The sequence below is a fragment of the Amblyomma americanum genome, chromosome 11, assembly GCF_052857255.1.
Source record: "Amblyomma americanum isolate KBUSLIRL-KWMA chromosome 11, ASM5285725v1, whole genome shotgun sequence".
Lineage (NCBI taxonomy): Eukaryota > Metazoa > Arthropoda > Arachnida > Ixodida > Ixodidae > Amblyomma > Amblyomma americanum.
The window spans coordinates 71,709,224-71,730,673 of NC_135507.1; the positions used below are offsets into that span (position 1 = coordinate 71,709,224).

General features: G+C 47.1%; 2 protein-coding genes across 2 annotated transcripts in view; one reads left to right on the forward strand and one right to left on the reverse strand.

Moving 5' to 3' along the window:
• LOC144111510 (uncharacterized) overlaps positions 1 to 21,187 on the forward strand; it is an 84,595-nt gene extending 63,408 nt beyond the window's left edge. Inside the window, exons 10-12 of the mRNA XM_077644834.1 lie at positions 6,711 to 6,921; positions 15,553 to 15,719; positions 20,562 to 21,187. Coding sequence (XP_077500960.1) covers positions 6,711 to 6,921; positions 15,553 to 15,719; positions 20,562 to 21,119 — 936 coding nt within the window. The 3' untranslated portion in view covers positions 21,120 to 21,187. The remainder of the gene's footprint in view (positions 1 to 6,710; positions 6,922 to 15,552; positions 15,720 to 20,561) is intronic.
• On the reverse strand, positions 17,138 to 20,094 carry LOC144110180 (uncharacterized). The gene has a single exon (XM_077643015.1). The coding sequence runs from the start codon at positions 19,601 to 19,603 to the stop codon at positions 17,741 to 17,743; it is 1,863 nt and encodes a 620-aa protein (XP_077499141.1). The 5' UTR covers positions 19,604 to 20,094; the 3' UTR covers positions 17,138 to 17,740.
• Positions 21,188 to 21,450: the final 263 nt, after the last annotated feature.

Below are 21,450 nucleotides of genomic sequence, written 5' to 3' on the forward strand. Positions count from 1 at the left end.
TTTTTATTTCTTTAGTTAATCAGTTAAAATGATTTATTAACTCTTCATCGCCTATCACACATGAATTAATCGTCAGCCTCTAGAACTGCAAATTACCATGATACGATATTTTTACGCAGCCCCCGATTTTTTCCTACCTGCGGTGCCAACTACTACTGCACTGATGGCTTTTTGACCAAATGAGCTGTATATGCTATCGTGTAAAACGGAACTGAATGCCCTCATGCCATGAGTTAGTCCAGAGCTGGCCACTGCCAATGCTACACAACACACAACAGCGACAAGGCCGCTCGCAGAGCGGGGAGATCACTTGTTTAGCCCATCTAGTCTTTTTACAGTGAACTTTCGCTGTTGTTGTTCCACACCTAACATAAATTCGTTGGAGGCACTTAGGTATCTAAGTGGAAGGTGAAAGCTGTCACGGAAAGGTTAAAGCTGTTTGCGACTCATTGCACTGATTTGAAATTTTGACCCAAATTACAGATCACATGCCCTTAAGGTCACGTGACATCACAAGGTCACGTGACATATGAGGAGATGTAACGGACGGACGGTCACTGCGACTGTGAGCCATTAAAGGCTATCGCCTTAAAACGTGTCATCATCGTCATTTTCACTTCAACCTGCTAGCCCATAAGATTGCTTTGCATGTGAGCAGGGGCATTTCATAACTTCAGAGCAAGTGAAAAAACAAAAATTGGCTGGATTTTTTTTTACAGGCCATTAACTAGGAACACTTGATGCAAAAGATTGCAGTCCATTCTGTCCTGAACAGCAGTATGAAATTCAGAATGTCTGGTACAAAGGAACAAGTCTGCACTCAACGCTGTTGAAGCCATCTTTTGTGGGGTGTGCAGCTATTCGCAGGCTCTTTTATACAGGGACAGAAGACTGATGACAGCACATAGGCAATGTAGTGCAATTAAACCTGGATGTATAGTTGACCCTCCTAGTAGGGAATCTCTCGATATTGCAAAGCTTCTCGAATATCGAACTCGGCTTTCATGGAAGTTTGTGTACATGTTACGGAAGCGCTGCGGCAGTTGACCTTAATGTAGCAAATGCACCCCACCAAACATTTATAGCTGATGCGATGTTGCCAAAAATTTGGTCAAACCATAACGATAATAACTATGATAACAAAAATAATGATACGACGTGAATGGCCACAAGAAAAACATCTACCTACAATTGCATTGAGCATCGTAGAAACACAATATGCTGTGTTCATGTGCCACAAGCACTACCTTCTGGTGAATGCAGCAGTCGCCACAGCTTTTGCTTCTGTAGTGACACATCAAGAGGCGTTCCAACAGTCTGGGTGCAGGGGTGGTGCAAAACTTCAAGGCATAGCCTTGACACAGGACTAGCAGTGTGGGTTATTTGCGAAATTATGGCGCCGATATCCTACGATTCCTGGGAGTGCGGACGCGAAGCGAGGGCTAAGTTCGTTTCAGAGTCGACGGATGGGAGGGAGCATACAGGAGAGAGGTGGCTTCCTCCGACTTCTCTGCCTCCTTTGCCTGCCTGGCACTCCAACCCCACAGTTAGCAGCATCGTTCAAACAGTGGCAGACATATTAGTGGCTGCTGCTGTAGTCAAATTTACACATACTCCTTTCTCTCGGCAGTGTAGCTTATCTGGCTATATTCGGTGCTGCACTGATTTTTGTTTGAGTTGTTTAGTGGAATACACTTGATGAAAATGAAGCCTGCTGATGAAAGCCTTCAAGGCTGGCAGTACAGAAACAGTACACTGAAAGTATTGCGGTATCAGGCAGGCGGGGCGACGCTTACAGCAACATGGTCCGAGCAAGAATGGAACACATGCTTATTGAGGGCACAACTTATGAAGGCACGAGCTAGCGCGCTGTACATACTGCGCATCACTGATGCGAATCCCTGCTGATACAATCACTACACGTGTCCGATATGTCCTCCCTCAGGAACGAACAAAATTAAACACATAGATAAATATACCTATCAGTCATAGCTTGGGCACTTGGTGCTTGTGTTTGTCATAACTTAACTCTTTGGGGGCTGGGTGCTACGAGTTGACCTTCTCACAGGGGGCTGCGATGGGATGCTCGGCGGAGGATCGCGGCCACTTACTGGTAGCGTCAATCCCTCGCAGTTTCGTGAAGTTACTCTACACGCTTGCGCAGTTAGTTCCACGGGGGTCGTACGCTGCTGTGTGCGGGAGTGGGAACCCTTAAGACTCTCCTCATCATTGTCATCGCTGTCACTGCTATATCACTCCTCCTTCCTAGGTAGATGCTGGCAGTTTGACCGCAGCACACGACAATCTTGGGTTTGTACCAAGTAGATCGTGGAGCGCTTTCAGCTATGATCGTCGCGTTCCGTGACCAACCCGCAGCATTCTGAAGCCGCACCTTTGCGCCTCTGTGTAGTACTGCCGAAGGCTTTCCAGCCCTGGCTTGATGTTTCCTCGCTTTTGTCCCGGACACCCTTCCAAAGCCGGGAAGATGAGAATAAAGTCGCCTCCTCTGTAGAAGCTCACCTGGAGAATTCCCATCTTCAAGTGGTGTAGAGATATGCTAGAAGACCAGGCCAGAAATCCTCCCGTGCCTCGAGGGTATTTTCAGGATCTGTCGTTCAAGTGCAGATAACAGGTGCTCAAGGCTATATGATAGAAGTTGTACGTTTTGGCAAATGCGCCAAATTCATGGCTCAAGAACTGGGGTCCGTTATCTGTGCAGGCTTCCACTGATACACCATACCTGGCAAACATGGCGCTAAGGGCTGCAATCGTGGCTTCCACAGTTGTGTCTTCCAGGTTGTCGACCTCGGGAAAATAGGAAAAGGCACCATAGGCAACCACACGCGATTTTCTCACATAAGAAAGATATCCACTCCAACCCTGTACCAAGCACATTTGGGAAGTGGTCACATTAGAAGTGGTTCCTGTGCTTGTCTGCATGCGTATTTTCTGAACATTGCGCAGCTCTCTACCTGGGCAGTATCAAATATCAGCAAGTATCAGTGGGCAAGTATTGGGCATGTGGGACGGCGCTTAAAGCAACTTTGTCTGTGCAAAAATGAAATGTACGTTTATTGAGGGCACAGCTTATAAAGGTATCAGCTAGCGCGCTGTGCATACTGCACCTCACTGATATGCATCTGCGCTGATACAATCGCTACACGTGTCCAATACAATGGGTACTTTTCCCATCTTCAATGTGTATCAATAGCTGTTAAGCACTCATTTTTGGCTTTCACACCGTAGTAGTAGTAGTAGTAGCAGTATGATGTCATAATCGTCGGCGTAACTGGTGGGTACGTTGCCATGGAAACCTCACAGAGGGTGCTTATCGCTCAAGGAGGAAAATGACATGAGCTGTGAAACTGTTGACTGATGGGTGGTTACGGCAGGAACCATCCAGAGGGTTGCTACCCTGGTAGGAGGAGGGTATCGGGAGAGCGGAGGAATCCCCAACCAGAGGATGATGGCCATAGAAGGAAGTGGGTATGGCGAGAGAGTGACAAAGCGCAACCTGGTGCCTTAGGAACCAACTGAAGGGTAGTTACCCTAGAAGGAGGAGGAGGGTACGGTGAGTAAAGAAGGATATATAGTGAATGTAGGAAGGCCTGCTACAGTAACCATCCGGAACGTGGTTACCACGGAAAGAGGATGAGTGTAAGGCAAGAGCAGAGGAATCTAGAAGGATCCACCTGCAGCAGCTGCTGTGAAACACGCTGCCGGAAGGAAGGATCATTGGCGGTGCTGTGCTTCTAGAGCAGCGGACTGGAGAGGAGACCTAGGCGAAAAACGACTGAGTGAAAAACTAAAAAGAGTGCCCTGGAGTCACGCATATGTGATGTCACTCTCATATTCACTACTGCAATATATCATAAAGAGCAAATACCGTAATAGTGTCAATGAATTTCTATCCTGTCAATATTTTTATGGCCCCGAAAAATATTGAGGTTTTCTATGAAGGTTTGCTGGATTTCACCTGAATTGGCTTCTGATTATGATTTTTACCAGGGTTGGGCATGACACTTCACAAAACTATATACGATACTGATACCCAACACCCTGAAAAATTGCATTTCTAATAGTGATACAAGATACAAAAGTGAAATTGATTTTCGATATAGATAATTGATGCTGTATCTTCAATACTTCGACACATCACTGTATTCACTAGTATTAATAAAGCTGGCATTATGATTAGGTAAGTGGAGAACTTTAAGTTCTATGATTTCTGGAATCTTTAGTTAGTCTGTTCAACATAGCACACTGTTTTTTGAAAGTTTTGCATTTGACAGTTTGTGGTGGTTTAACGAGACGCCATAGTGAAGGACTCTGGAAGTTTCAACCACCTGGGATTCTTTAATGTGCACTGACATAGCACAGTACACAGGCCTCTAGAATTTCACCTCCGTCGAAATTTGACCGCGTCTTTCGGGTCAGCAGCCGACCACCATAACCACTGAGCCACCGCGGTGGCTGCTATGAAACTTTACTCCCACATCAATCTCATATTGCATAACAGAGCATAATCATGATACAGTCGAGCCCGCTTATAACGAACATGAGCGTCATGCGGTGTCCATTCGTTATATCCCGAAGTTCGTAGTAAGTGCACCGCAGGTTTAAAAACAGTTGCTTTTCAAAACACAATTTTTTTTTCTTTACGAAAAAGTCCATCACGGACGTCTGTTTTTGCAGTGCAGATCTGATGAGAGAGGTTTCTAGTTTATTTTTCAGCAGAAGCATGCTATCGCCGAGGCCCTTGGCGTAGACAAGTTGTCTGAGGCTCTATATGTAGCACACTGCTACAGGCGTGCTTATCGGCGCTGGCTCCGAAATTTCATCCTCATCTGACACTTCAGAAACGATGCCCTCATCCGTGCACGGTTCTGCGGTGTCGGCGTCGTCATCGACAGAAATAAAATCATTCCAACCAAAGTCATGACCCCCTCATGTCAGAGTCGACGGCGCACTGCCACAAATCGCCGCCGGGCTGGTCATCTTCCGAAGCATATCAGGCTCAGCATCAGACACTGTGTCGACTATGCTGGCCTTGCGGAAGCAGCTCCGCTCGCCAGTGGCCGTCACCGCCGTCCAGGCCGCTTTCATCGTCTCTACCGCTGAATACAATGGAGTTGCGAGGAGGGGCGGGAAGGCGATGTTGGGGCGGGCAGTTGGCCTGCGATGAGGCTCGGGAAAACATGCCGCGCGCCGAGCGCGCAAAGGGGTCGGAGGCAGGTTATCTCTCATTGTGGTGCCGGGTTTATGCCGTCCGTTCGCTGTAACCGATCAGCAGGGCTTAATGACGTTCGTTATACGTAATTTTGTGCCTTTGAAACAATGTATATTTTGACGGTCGCACAGGTCTCGTTCGTTATAAGAGAAAGTTCATCTTAAGTGGGGCCATTATATGTGGGCTCGACTGTAATGCAAAACATTGACCACGTATTGCTAGTGCATCTAATTCACATTTGGCTATGGAAATCGACAATCATTGTTTTCGTTTGTTACTGCAGTATTTACTGAGTTGCCTCTGCCTTTGCCCTGTGCTTAAAGGTGCTGAGAACCAAAGTTATTTCCCCAGCACTGTGTTCAACAGACTTTTGAAGTTGAACACCCTTTGTTGAAAGCTGGAAGGAAAAAGACAAAAATAAATTGATTGAACGTTTTTATTAGGCACAATAGGTCTTGCTAATCGTTATTTAGATGCTATTTTTACATAACAGTTTTAAGTAACAGCATTTTCTCGCACTGCCAGTTTAAGAAAGCCCCATGATGCGGCCGTGCAGTGAAAATGAAAAGAGCCTCTCTACAGGAGCAGACAAGCTCATTGCCATGTTGTTCTTTATGAAGGTGCTTTTATCAAAGAATGAGAGTGATGCAAATAGCCAGGTCGACTTGAGAGTCATGGCCAAGAAACCCAAGTTTCACTCGTGCCTCTTGAGAACTATGGCTTGTTGTAGCACCTGCTTCTTCTAAAGAAAGGAATGCTCCATCTGATGGATTTGATGCTGCCAGCACCGATGACCCCACTGACCCATCTGTGCACTTTTATTGTGCTGACAAAGTTAACAACAAATCTTCTGTAAACTCCTGACCATGGTGGCTCAAGATGTCTTTTTTTGTTAGCAACAGCTGCAACCTGAAATAAGAATGAGGGGTGCTGTTTCTGTCACAACACAGAGCATGTCTCCTAGTCCCTCCGTCACCGAGTGTGCAGAAGCGTATGGTATACATCATCTACCTGCCATACAACGAATGTAGGATGAAATAAGACTGGCTGGGTTGACGGCATTGGCATTCTCTCTTTCTAATTGCACTTCATTCCTTTTCTCAGAATGCTACCAGCTGAGTGAGCACCGCTGGCCCTGTGTCCAACTTGGTGATTTCAAAATCTGCGGCACATTTTATTTTTGAGTATCTAGTATGGCTAAAATATATGATATCCTGAAAATTTATTTTCGATGCTAATAGTTTAATGCTTTTGTTTCTATCAAGCGATACCTAATAACGGTACACAAAATGTATTGAAAGTAGTGTCGAAGATAAATGTACCTTCTGTACAGTCCATGCCTGATCTTTACAGTGCTAGCTGTTATAGCAAAAGTTTCCCGGCTGAAACATAGTAGTTGTCGTCCAAAGTGTTCCTGAAACACAAGGCACACTGAGGTTAGGAGTGGTGCCAGGTATTATATTGTGAAAATGCGCTGCAGGGCGAGGGCCAGACCCTGGACCGAGAAGCCTGCATGCGGTTGTACCAGCGGATGCGCTACCTGTTCGAGAATGGCCGCCCCCCCAACTGTGCGCTTGCCCAAGCCAAGGCCTTGAACAAGGAGATTGCCCAATACGCGCAGCCACAGCAGCGGCCCTTCATGCCCAACCTGAACGGCTATGAGCGTCAGGAGTGGCAGGCCGCGACCAATGGTGCGTATGGCCACGCTCTAAGCAGCTTGCCCGCTTGACTGCTTGATACTATGGTGGGGCTTCTAAATAAGACTGAAAAAGTCGTGTCCTGGCCTGTGCCACTAATTGTAACAAACTTAATCTAATTATCAGTCCAAAAATAGTTAACAGATAAAGAATTACTTTGCATTGTACAAAATAAAATAAAAAGATAAACAGTGGTACTATAGTGCTGCGGCCATTGGAAGGGCTGTTAAAAAGGAGAATTACTGCATGAGAAGGGCAAATACAGTAGACTCTCATTAATACAAACTTCAACAAACTAGCGATTTTTTTTAACTTATCAGTAAGTTTGAATTACCATAAGTGCACCTTAGTGTGATGCAAGACTGAATGTTATTTGCGGTATCAATATCTATGTATACAAATATTTTGAGTATTTTTCTCTATGCAAATGTAGCTAACTGCTTTAGCACAACATAAAATATGAGTGGAAAGCAGTGATAGGTTGGTTTACTCAAGCATGATCAAAGTGTTATCAGTAATGGGTTGGTTTCGCATTAGAGAAAAAATAAAAACTTCTTGGGACGAAAGAAAGGTCCGAATCATCCAAAGGTCAAAAAGTTGATTAGTGACAAAAAAAAAACTTCCTGAAACTGTTTCGCACTTTAAGTGAAAAAGTGTGCAACAGTGCAATGGTGGTTTTTTGCCATACTGTCATGTTGTAGTGCATGCCCGCTGTTGAGAATATCAAAGCACAACTGCTTCAAAACAGTTAGGCTTCCCACAGTCTTCTTCACAGGTGCGACACAGTAGCAATGGAGCCTCCTCACAGTTATCGGTGTCCATGTAAGGAGGCTTCACCACACAGCGAGCAGCTTGCAACAAGCGCGAATTATCAATGCACAGGACCACGCGGACAGAGGAAGTGAGGGGAATGCGCATTTGTGCCAGAACAGCGAGGTGTCTTCCAGAAGAAGGAAGAAATTGGACGACGCTTAAGCTTCGCCTTTAATAGCAGAACACGACAGTGTTATCGGGCTGTTGCCACTTATCAGCAGCTGCCCTCGGGGAGGGGGATGCCGGTTCTACGCGTTGATGGAGCGATGTGACGGAGCTGCGGCAGCCGGCTTTTCTGCCTCACGAGCTCAAAATTCGAAACTTTGTCGCTAAGGGGCACCTCCGACCTATACAACCCCCCCTTGCGTCAGAGCCACCCCGTTGGAGGTGCCAGATTTTCAGTTCACACGGTGCTTCAAACCTGACTCATTCTACCTCAGTCGCTGCTATTTCACGTGCCGAGACCACCGGAGCAAGACTAAATTTGAATGGTTTGAAAGTTTGAATGGATTCGATCTTGGCCACTCCAGTTAAATTTCGATGGAGGGAGAATTCTAGAGGCCCGTGTACTGTGCGATGTCAGTGCACTTTAAAGAACCCCAGGTGGTCAAAATTTCTCAAGCTCTCCATTGCGGCGTCCCTCGTAGCCTGAGTTGCTTTGGGACGTTAAACCCCCATAAACCATAAACCTTAAAAAAGTTTGAATTAACCGAATTTAAGAGAAATTGCGGTATGAATTAAGTGGCTTTAAAATGCATTGAAAATATAGGCATCCAAACAAAATTTTTAAATTTGTTTGAATTAACCGGAAGTACGAACTATCCGAATTTGAATTATCGCAAGTCTACTAGTAATTACTCGTGTGTTTTCTTTCTGGGCAGGCATTGCTAATGAAGAGAAAGAGCTATAATAATAAGGTTTATGAGAGGCCTGCACTATGGAATTTTCATTCCTGGTGGGCCGATGAGGATGAATATTATAGGGATGGAGGCAGAGCGGTCGTAGATAATCTGGATTGTTGATTCCATCTGTTGCCATATTGGGGATGATTGGGGGTTGAAAAAAAAATTGGCAGTGGTTTAGCTCTGGTTAAACCTGGAGTGACGCGATAGCTACAGCTGACCGGGTGGAACGTGCTCATTTGAATTGCAAAGTCAGTGCTTCACTGCTCCGTTAAACTGGGTGTTCCTTCATCTTCGTCCCACTTGACACGGCGCATGCTCACAGCTGTTGCAGCTCGGTTCCACCGGCATGCCGCGCTTCCAGCAGCAGAAGCTGCTCCGCACCACATGGCTGGTCACGTGATCAGCCACGGTGTCGCGCCGCCGGCAGCTGCTCCGCAGCACGTGACCAACCACACGACAGGGTGGCAGCGCAACCACAGGCTGGTGGTGCAGCCACTGGGTGGTGGTACCGCCATACTGAAGGCTCGAAATACTACCGTAATGTAGCTATCGCTACAAAAAGACTTGAGATACTGAGTGTCCCCACGACCCCCCCCTTTGTGTAATGGTGACTGGTATGAAAATCTGGGGGCCCTTCTTAACCACATTCTTAAAAAGCAAATGGGATAGAATATATAAGTTGGTCCGCCTCTGATAATGGATTAGGGTGGGTTAGTGGGTGGATGGTGTTAAGTGGAGATTAACGAGTGCATTGTGGATTAGGGGGGATTGGTGAGTGCAATAATGGGAATGAATGGAGATTAGTGGGTGGATGGTGATAAGTGGGGATTAACGAGTGAATTGTGGTTTACTGGGAATTGGTGGGTGCAATAATGGGAATGAAAGGAGATTAGTGAGCCATTCAAAGTAAATAGGATATAGATTAGTGGGTGGATAGCAGTGGTAAGTATAATGCCATATCGTAGTCCAATGAAAAGCACTGAAACAGTGAATGCGATGGCATTAATAATAGGCTTTGGCCTGTGAATTGCCTGTCTGTAACTTAAAATGAGTGTTACTCACTTTATTTTCTGTATGGGTCCATTGTAGTTATTGTAGTTTCGAGAATGGTTTCAAGTTACTGTTTGACTTGCCAGATATCCTTCCGAGACCTATGGAAATATCCGGGGGGACAAAGCCTTCCGCGCCCCCGCACTCCCACTCTGCGGATGCAGCGTTCCCGCTCGCTAACCGCGGAGGGGTTCGTGCTCGACGGAAACAAAGGGAGGGGACGACACAGCGTGAACAGTCATATTACTTTTGCAATTAATACACAGAGCGAGCCAGCTATCCACAAAACATCAACGAGGCATTCCTCGGAAATAGAAGGCTAAATAAGAAGGACTTCCAACTTACCGGCTGGTGCAGGGGCGCGACTTCCGAAGTATCGGCGGCGGACATTTGCATGCGCCGACAATGGCGGCCGGGTTTTCCCATGCGCGCCGCATTCTTGGGGCAAAGCCATTCCCTAGCATTTGCTGGGGAAGGCGACCAGAGCGCGCGTTTGCTGCGCTCGCTTCACTGCCTCGAAACAGAAGTCCAGCGGCAAGGCACAACGGATCCCCATGCGCCTGCCGCGAAAGGTGACGAGAGCGTGCAGCTCTAACCGCTCGTGACGCTGGCCGGTTCCCGAAGAGACTCTCTCCGGTCCCGCAGATTTCCGTGTAACCTACGGGGTGGCGCTCCCGTCGCCATTCCTTTCCCCCATGAGGGAGACTTCCCTCCTCGCCCAACCGGTGCTGTCCGGACCGCTGACAAAGATGGGCCGCGCCGAAATGGAGGGGGGAAACAGGTTTCCACTTCCCTCCCTCCTTAAATGTCGGCCTACAGGTGAACCCGTCCATGGATGCCATCGACGAAGGGGCCACGAGCGTTGCGGGGATGACTGCAAGACAGCTCGTACAGGCGGGGTGCCGGGGCCATCCGACGAGCAGCAATGTCACCGGGCACCTGTCCTTGTCCTGTGACAAAACAGGCATCCAAAATCAGCGTGCCGGGAGGGTGTTGTTCTGCTGCAAACTGCTTGCCGGAGACTCCGCAGCTCGATGACTCACGGCCGCAAGGCAGCAGGCAGGGACCCATACAATGGACAGCAGGCCGGGGCAGCTTCTCTTGAACTCTGCATATTGCTCCTAGGATCTCCAAAAGTTTGAATCAAAAACAATGGAAACCGGGCAAACTCACCATTTGGTAAAATACGGAGCAATGCAAGTGCCAAACAATCCTATCCGGCACCGCCCAAATGCTTGGTTCATTTGAACATAGCTGGCTCTCTTTGATCGAAGCACATTCGCGGTTCGCTTTCCGGCATGGTGATGTTAAGCTCACTTGAGCTGCATTAGCGTCTCTGGTTCCGCGAAATTATCAATTCGCTTCGCAGCCGTAAAAAATACCAAGTTCGTTCGAACAAAGTCGGCTTTCTGTAGTTGAGCAAGACCTCTCGGCTCTAGCGAGGTTAAATATAAAACAAGCAAACCCGTTTGCCCGTGCTTGTGCCACGGTACGACTATGTCCTCCCAAAAGCGACAGGCTGCTCCTGAAGAGCCTTAGGCCTACTTGCTCTGACACTTGCAGGTGCCAACAAAGGGCCGAGGACAATAGCTAGAACACAACGTTTCTGCCAAGCTGACACTAACGCGAACGGCGCCTATTGCTTCTTGCGGTGTCGCCGCGTCCCGGTGCTTTTCCTGTAATCACGACTGCAATCCAAATCAGCTGATTACGGCGCCCGGCTCCCAGAGCCAAAGAGACAAAACAGAGAATATTTACAACTATTTACAACTATGTACAAGAAAAATCGGTCCACCCTTCAGGCTTCCACATTCACTCGCTTCTGGCTTGCTGTTCTCCGTGGACGTCTCGGTCTCGCTTGCCATGTGCAGACCTCATAGGTTCCCCTTTCAAAGGTGTACCGATGAAGTACTAATCAAAAGCGTAGCATGCGCGGAAATTCTCCCATGCTGCTATTATGCTCATCTGGCTGTCAAGAAAGCATCTTAGTTTTTCTTGCAACTCCGAATTCGGGTCAGGCCTAACGCTGTTCCAAATCCGGGCGGGAATTCCACGAACCGAACTGACTGTCGTCCCTCGTCCCAAGAGCGTACCACATGTTGGGCGCCATTGTGGAAATTTCCTGGGGGACAAAGCCTTCCGCCCGCCCGCACTCCCACTCTGCGGGAACAGCGTTCCCGCTCGCTAACAGCGGAGGGGTTCGTGCTCGAGGGGAACAAAGGAAGGGGAGGACACAGCGTGAACACTCATATGCTACTTATTACACTTGCAATTAATACACAGAGCGGGCCAGCTATCTACAAAACATCAACGAGATTCCTCGAAAATAGAAGGCTACGTAAGAAGGACTTCCAACTTACCGGCTGGGGCAGGGGTGCGACTTACGAAGTATCGGCAGCGGACATTTACATGCGCCGACAGTGGCGGCCGGGTTTTCCCATGTGTGCTGCATTCTTGGGGCAAAGCCATTCCCTAGCATTTGCTGGGGAAGGCGACCAGAGTGCGCGTTTGCTGCGTCCGCTTCACTGCCTCAAACCAGAAGTCCAGCGGCAAGGCAGAACGGATCCCCATGCGCCTGCCGCGGAAGGTGATGAGAGCGTGCGGCTCTAACCGCTCGTGACGCTGGCCGGTTCCCGAAGAGACTCTCTCCGGTCCCGCAGAATTCCGTGTAACCTACGAGGTGGCGCTCCCGTCACCGTTTTCTTTCCCCCATGAGGGAGACTCCTCCTCTCGCCCAACCGGTGCTGTCCCGACCGCCGACGATGAAGATGGGCCACATCGAAATGGAGGGGGAAACAAGTTTCCACAGACCTTGGGTTATGTTACGAAACCACTCTAAAAGCACCACTCCTGTCGTGTCTACAACTGGCTGCAACCAATAGGAGTGGGGCTATTAGAGCAGTCTCAGTTCTAGATTGTTGTCGTAATCCCACTGTATGAGTTTCTGGCAACTTATTTCATTTTGATTTTATTTGGTGTATGCCATGTAGGTCATGGCTCCAAATGACATTGGCCATTAGGGTTCATGTCACATTGGTCTTGGCCGGAACAGTCTCATGGGGCCACTTGCTTGAATGAATCGCCTGATGCCCATACTGCCACATGGCAAACTGGGGTCAATGTTGACAATTGATGGAGCATGGCGTGCTTGACGTGCCTGACAAGCTATGTCGTTGCTAATCCCGTTTTGGTAAAGAAACTGTGCGGTGGTTATTCGAGGAATCGGTGTCGACCGGATTGAATGCAATGGCACTAGAGTGGCAAGCAGAGGTTAAAACGGATGCTTGGGCGAGTTGGTAAGTCATTTTAAAATGGAACAGCGCGCACTTTGACAGGGACCACGAGGAAGACACGACACAGACGAGCACTGATGCAGAGGTGCTCTGGCCACATTGGCCATGCCTATGCCTTGTGGTTTGCTTTCTTACCTCCCATTGCTTTCCTCATGATGACGTCAAGGCCAAATGAGATGAAACCTTTGAAAACATGGCTCCGGAAGTGCAAACTGTGTCACGGTTTTTTTTTTTTCAAATGATTACAAATGATAGTTTGGGTTCCTGCACATGATTGAAATATCTTGTGCAGCATTTCGAGCTTTTGGCACTGTGTAGAAAATTTGAATGTAGGGAAAATTTTTAAATTTCCGGGGCACATAGGGAGATTTAGAGCCCCTATATGTTCAAATGTATGCTTACGTATGTGAGTTGCCCTACCATGAGTGCTACCAAGTGTTCAAAAAATGCTTTACAGCCTGTTGAAATGCAGCTGCATCTGCTTGCTCTTTTTTTTTACCATGGCTGAAAGGCGTGCATGCACCGACGTTCACCTGTTTCAGAGCTCCCGAAGTGTAGAGAAACAATGGGACTTTGATCGTACTTACCAGATAGCAGCAGAGATTACGAAAAGTAGCTAATAAGGATTTTTGCAGGACTAAGCCTCCATAAGTGGTCGCCATGCCTGCAGTTCCCTTGTTAAGTATATTGGACAAATTTTCTTTTGCCACATCTTGGATATGCTCAAAATATGTTCACTTGCTTGTGGTGATGCTGTGATCTTGCTCATTTCAGGCAACTTGCCTACAGTCATTTAATTGCTCAGTGCATGGATATTGCCTTTTTCAGTGAAATCTCGTTGACTGGGATAAGCCAAATTACGAGGTTTATTGGAGCCGACAGTTTTGTGCTGTAGTAGTTATGTTGCCACAAAAAAAAATTTATTAATTCAAACGACCTTTACATGTGTGTGGTACCTGTTCTGGCCTGAGAATCTTTGACAAAAAGCGTACAGTGGGGCTTGCTGTCTATTGCTGCCTGATGTAAGTCGTTGCCTTGTTTTGAGACTTCCTAGCTTGAGATATGTAGTTCTCGTGTTGAAGTTGAGGTCGGTCATGAGCGTCCGTCCAGTTTTCTTTGCATGCAACTTTCGAGGAAGAAACCTTGCGAACTTTGGTGGCTGTGAGGAAAAGGCAGCTGAGTGGCTCGGAAGACAGGGTCATGACGAGCGAAGGCCACTGCAGATTCATCAGCTTTCCTCAGTGTTGAGTGGTCAAATATACTCAAATAGGTTCCAGAATTTGAGCAGATGCTTCTCTGGAGTGGAGCAGGTGCTGAGACAATGGAGAGTATCATTCTCTCATTGTTATTGGGCCATCTTTGGATTTAATTATAGTTACAATTGAAAAAAAATAATCTGATCCATTTTGAGTCCGAATAATTGACATTTGACTGTAATATTGTTTAGTCGCTTCAGTGATGCTTGCAGATCCATGTTGCACTCTGGTGTGTTTTGCTACGTTCGCCAAAAATGCTAGTGGTTGCTTGGAACTGGCATATTTGCTGCTTTGAAAGTCACTCCAAACTTGCACACACTTGCACGAGCATTTAAGTTTCATTGGAAGCGAGGAAACTAAGCCATTGAGCAGGTTTCCAGCTCTCATGCCTTGTGCCTCTTCTGCTGCCTGACATGGTTCTGAGCATTTCCATGAACACAAATGGAAAGCCCCTTGGTAAGGCACCATGCTGGGGGACAAGGCTGCAGTGTACTAAGCACTCCAAATCGTTCTCAGGAACTGATGACATCTGCATGAGTGCTCATTTTCATTGCTTTATGCTGATCAGCAGCAGATGCTGCTGAAGCTGATGTCAGGTAGCTGCAGAGGTAGCTTGGATGTTCCGTAAGCTGGAGACAGTCAGCGCAGGTCTGTTGTGTGAGCAAGGCAAGAGCTGTGTCATATTCGCGGGTTGTGTTCACATATGGTGCAGCAGGCATCGAGTAGGTGTTGCACCGAGACCATGTAAAGCGTAGTTCCGGTGCACATAGCCTTACGTTGTCATTTTGTCTCTTGCTCCCATTTAGAGGTGTGCAATCTAAGGCAACATACAAATATCTCTCTTGAACTCCCCTGCCTCGGTTGCCAAAAGGCAGCTGGCAGTGTTGTCCAGCTAAGTAAATGAGCACTTAAGCAGATAAATATGTGAATAGATATGCATACAGGGATCGACAAATGGATGAGTGAAGCAGTGAATGTATCAGTGAATCACTCAGGGAGTTAAGTGGCAGGTGTGTGAAAGGGGTCTAGAGTTGAGATTTAATACTCTCTTGTGGTTCTAGCATTCTTGCGTCATCGCGGCTGCTGTGCTCTCATTATGTGGCGAGCATCATGGTGCTAATTGCACCTGCTCATGACCATCCGCTTATCGTACTGCACACTTTAGTCTGTACTGGCAGCCGTGTGTCAAAGATTCAGCGACTCTGGCACGTGAATGTTGACAGTAAAGGAGAATGTGTGATTGTTTATCGATATGCGTGCCATACATGGGTGCATCTGGATCAAAATTTACACCTCTCTCTCTTGCAGTTCTTCACGACATTTATGGGCTCGAAAGACCACCGGGAGACCTCGAGGTTGAGAAAGTTGGCACCGTTCCTGAGTTTGAGGCCTTCTTCCGCACGGGCATGGTGGTCGTGCCCACAGAGTTCCACGTGGGGAGTAGCCACCTGGCTCCCTTGCTTCCGCCAAATGAGGTGGATACTGCCGCTTTGCTCTAACATATATACCTCAGCCTGCTGCCTTGTGCGGGGTGGTGAAAACGTTAATAACTGGTATTAATGGTGAGAGAGAGAGCGGAGGAGGAACAGCAAGGAGGTTAACCAAGGGTAGGCACCTCTCCTCCACTGCAGCAAATGGAAGCAGGGATAAAAAGAGGATGCACAGATACAGTTGTCTACTTGTGCAGAGCTTGAGGGTGTCTTGGTTTGACAACATGCATAGCAACATGGTTGCAGCACGGAATCGAGCTCAGCCGTAGGGCGTTTCAATAACTCAGCCATTCTGGAAGTGAGGAGGGAGAGACAAACAGAACCGGCTTGGAATTGAATCGTGGCTATTTGCTTTGTGAAGGCTGTTCATCTCTACACACCGCATATATCCCCAGCATTCTGTCTCTTTATGCTCCGTGATAACTCTTCTTGGCAGTGAAGATAATGCTGCAGGGCAGGAGCATCTACAACTTTGTCAGTTGCGTGGTTGCCTTGTTTCATTGCTGGTAAAACTCGTGCCATCTATGAATGCATCTCTTAACCGCAGGTGCCTAAAAAAATTTGCTGTGATCAAAAAATATTTCTGTTGTGATTCTGTAATGCTGAAACTGCAGTTATGTCAGAAATATGCCATAAATCACTGGTATTACCACTATGTACTTTATTTGAAGTGCAAAGTATTAGCTGTAACGTAAAACTGTGTTTCGCTGTGTAGGAAGAGAGGGTGTGTTTCGGCACTGGGTGCTTTAATCTGTTGCCAAGGGTAGTTGTTGCAGATTGTAGGCCTTTGCAAATTCATAACAAGGGAAGTGCAGTATTATGTTGGCAAATGCTTTTTTGGAGAGTGCTTCATGGTTACATAAATGTAATGCTTTTGAAAATGACTGCTGTGGTGGCTGCGATGATGAATCCATTCACGTGTACCATGTGACTAAAGAAAAGAAAGCGCACGACGCTGTGTACCTAATAATGCAGGTGATTCGAATTGGGCGCAGTTCACATTGCAACCTGTCACCAGTGGATGCATGCGCACCTTATGTTGTGTGTTGCAGTTTTGTGCAGAAAAAAGCGTAAGGTTTCCTTGGGGTTGAGGGTTTTAGAGAATGATATTTTCTTTGTTTTACAAAGTGATATGGCTGATAATTATCATCTTTGTGGCTGCAAAGACAATAAGCAGACCTTGAAGCTCTACTAATTAAAATGTTAAAATTTAGCTGCTTAGCTTCCAGTTTAGCATAATTTTCGAAGCCACTATTGTTCGTCACGGCTTAGATTTTCTCTGAAAAAATTGTTTTTCCAAGCACCCTGACTGTAAACTTTAGAAAGTGTTTACTAAAACACCCAAACTACTTATGTGTATTTGGATGCAAATGTGCCTTGTTGCTTAAGGGGAGAGGCTCCTCGAAACAACTTTTTTTTTATTATTTGTACCAGAGACTTCAAAATTCAGCCAACTAGACAGTTTTTTATGCAGATTTCAAATATGCAATTAGTTTTTATGTAGCTGCTACAGTTCTAAAGTTATATTATACTTAATGACAAATTATAACGATTTTATGGGCACTTTTTTATGCACTAAACTTTCACAAAAGGTATTGTGCTATAGCTTATTTAGCTCTTTGTAGATCACAGAGTGCCAATATCTAGTCAAAAAACGTGTTCAGTTATTGGAAGTTAGACAAAAAAATTGACACTTCAACCATTGCTTTCTTCAGTTCCCTGAAACATAGCTTCGTTATATTGTAATTACTGACGACCGATAATGAAATTTCAAGTAGATATCGGCATTCTACATACCTTCAAGAATATGTATGCCAAATTTCGTTAGTATACACCAATTCTAAGAGTACAAAAGGCTTCCCGGAAGACACGAAAATATAAAAAAATTTCAAAATGAGAAAAACAGGTTTGAAAGTTTCAAAACATTCTATTCTTCAAAATGCGATTGTTTTCCGATGAATCTTGGTCACACCCAAGAGCAGCTTTACAGAAAGCACACACAGTTTCTAGAAGGCTCCTGCGCTGTAGCTTGGCCCTTCCCGGCTCCTACGGTTGGTCTCCTCGGTGCGAGCCCTTTTCACTGCGCTCCGACGGTGCGCCCTTGCTTCTGCGGTTCGCTTCAAGTTCATCTTCTTTATCCGCATGCAATCAGAATGGTCGCTGCGTGCAACCAACTCTTCTGGGGGAAGTACCCCAATCTCTTGAAGGACTTCTTCAAAGCCGGCATGGCCTTTGTTGTACCACAGCACGGCAATAGCCGTGGCTGTCTCCACAGATGTCCGAGAAGCAAATTTTGTTTTTGGACACAGCAGCCATATTTTACTATTGAGCGACTCCGCTGCGTTTTGCGTCTTGCCATGAAGGCACCGAGCCAGGAGCTTCTCATCAGTAAGGCGCTTATATATAGGCATAATTGCCAAGCCCTGAGCTTTTGTCAACAAAGGGGTATGGCGTGGTGTAGGCTCCCCCAGTGCTTCAGCACGCCTATGTTTGCACCAGGAATCTGGTTCAGCAGGGCAAAATTTGTGGCTGCTGGCCCCATCACTGGAGCAACAATGAAAATAGGAGGCCCATATAGCAGTGTACATGCTGCGCACGCTGCCTTTGTTATTTGTTATGGCTATTTGATAATATGTCTGCAGTTTCTGGATGGCTGTGACAGATAGCTTTTGACCTCGTGGCAGTGGTGTTGTCATTTTTCGCAGAGCAGTGCCTAGGCGTTTTGCAACGTGGTTAGTGCACTCTTCTTTTTCGATGACAGTGTCACCGTACACCTCAGCCCCACAGACGGCAGTATAGGCTTTGCTGTCACCGTCGCTCAAGAAAGTTGTGAACCGCAGTGGGGTCTCATATGACAAAGTCCTCTGCCATATGCGCACTGCTGCCTCAGGTTCCATTGCATGAGATGAACATTCAGTGTTCTTTTCGCATACAGGGCGATGAAAGGCTTGCCATACCTCATCATCATCACCCATGGGCTTGTGGATACTGCAAGCAAGACAGTAATTTGAAAGCACTTCAAAGTCCAAGCAAAGGCCTGTGTCCAGGGACACAGCTGTGCCCACTCCGTTGTGGCTTTTATGGCCCCTTTTTTGCCACGTGCCGTCAAACATGACCGGCACATCGCCGCCGCCAACGGCGTCCTTTGTCACCTTTCGTGCCTGTTCCAAGTTTTGGCGAACAGCTTCCATTGCAGCACCATGGAGCTTCTTGGAAATAGCATGGAATGTCTTGTGATGCAGTGGTTTTCGAAGGCCGATGATTGCGCAAAATCGCGAAAGCTGGTCATATCCAGCACCTATAGCACGCGCTGCCAAAACAGCCTTCACGTTTACGGCGAAGCCGTCGCGCGAGCTCCCGCTGTCGTAGCGAGTGTTCGCCCCGGGGTCACCGCACTCACCGGCCGAAATGATCCGCTTCGACGTGTGCGTGAATGAAAGCACAGACTCTGGGCAGTCGGGATTTTCGCAGCGTAGCTCTAAGTACGACGAAAGCCCTTTGCGCTTCTCAGCTGCTTCTCGGACGGCGAGTTTCCGTTCGCGGCAAGTAGGGCATGCCGATCCTGCCACCAGTGCCGTCAATGCGCCGATCTCGCACAACACCGTGCTAGCAGCAGGGGCACCGACCGACCTTGAGTCACTTTTGAAGAATCCCATCTTTTTCTGCGATGCACTGACGAAATCCATAGCAGCGTCGATTTCACAACTGTCGCGGTGACCGGTGTCGGCGGTAGGCCTAACCGACGCCGGAGCGTCGCGGGCGTCATTCCCGGCTGTCGTTTTTTTAACAGTCTTACGCCGTTTCCCTCGGTACTTGTGCCGAGTTCGATACTTCCGGGCGTCGGAACTGCACTTTTTCGGGCTAGTCATCACGAAAACGCGGAAAGAACACGGGAAACTGTGCGGCTTTCGAGAACACGCAGCAGCGGTGGTTCGGCTTTACTGCACAAAAGGAGCACCGCCGTCCAATGGCGGCGCCGCGCTGCATGGCGCGCAATTCAAAACACGCGACAGTCTCGTCTTCTTTCTCGTTTTTCTTTTATTCTCCGTGAACATACGAGACTGACAGCCATTGAACCTTGGAGGAAAGGGCTGACGCTGCACGCCCCGATGATTGCAAATGGCGGGCGGTGAGGCTGGATTGCGTGAGAACGATGCAAACGGCGCGGACTTTCTAAACTTTCGGTGGATTATAGAGTTACCGCCGCTCACTTAGGCGCATTTTTTGGTAACTTCTCGTGCGAATTTCGGCTTGATATTTACAGAAATAAAAGCTTATACACCAAAGATGACAATGCAGCTTAAAACGAAAAAGTGATTTTTTTTTAGAAAACCGCGACTTTTCGACCCGCGTCTCCCCTTAAGTGTTACCTTGAGAATATTTTAAGTGATTTGAAATATGCTAGTCAAAACTAACAAGGTTTAGCAGCACACTCTAACAATGCGTATGGCGGCAGGTTGCATCACAATGAAGTAAGCCTGCCTTGTAGGCAATGTTGAAGTGAAAAGCTAGTTAATAGTAGCAGGAAAGGAAAATGTGTGGTTGTTCTCTCTGCAGTTACTGCTCATTGAATACAAGAACATATGGTTCATAGGCAACATTGGCCTACCAAAGAAATAAATGCATATTGGTTAACTTATGCACAAGTTTTACTTCTCTTCTACAGTCAGTGGAATGTCACTTCCGTCGAAAGCAAGTGGGTGCTGAGTGGTTTCCTTTTTCTTTGCGTTGTTTTGTTGTCGTGTTTGATTTTAACCTCTTTATCATTAAGTTGGTGAGCTTTATGTCAAATTGTAAAAATTTGCGGTCACCCTTGTCTTTTCGCAGACAACCGTGGCAACATTTGGACGACTCGTGGACCGTTTTCTTGACGGAGAGTACGCAAACTCTTGCATTTATCTACGTGATGGCTCCGCCTTTCTGGAACTCTCCGAAGCCTTTGACGCAGTAAACATTGAGAGCGTTCGCTGCACTGATTGCCAGTCGAGAGCTCTTTCAGAGGATGAGCTCTGCTCCTTTGCCAGCCGAGAGTCGGCACCGGGCTTGGACCAGCATGCCTGCCGCCGGTGTGAACAGCTGCGAGACACTCGAAGAAAATACGATCTGTTGTGCGGTCGCTTTATCTCATTCTTTCTTTGGCCACTGTTGGTGGATGAACAGAATGTTATCAACACTGTGGAACTTCTTCCAAGCACTCGTCCCAAACGTCCCAGGCCTAACTACATCCGGAAGAAAGTGAAGAAGCCATGGGTAAAGGCGGCATGGGCAGAGCGCAAGCGGCTAGCTGCAGCAGCAGCGGCTGCCGTGTCTGGCAACGGGTCCCAAGAAGAAGGGCAGGAGGAGTGCGATGACGACACGGCTGTTGCTGAGAGCAGTGCAGATTGAGCCGTGCCAAGCACATCTCGGGAAAATGGAAATTAAATGTTGTTTCAAGACTGGTGTTGGAAACTGCTGTCTTAAGGGCACATATTGTCTATATAAATATCACAGATGATGTGTCATCACTACATAGTGGATTTTCACTTCTAATAACTTAAAGACCATCGTTTGAGGGTATTACATAAGGGATGAAGGGGGCACAAATAAAAAACGAGATAATTTTTGAGCAAGTTATACAAAGTAAAGATTTTCACTGTGAAACTGCATGTGTACTTCAGTCAAGAAGCATAGATGGCCAGGTGATAGCAGCAAGTTCTCGGGGAACATCGTTGCAGTC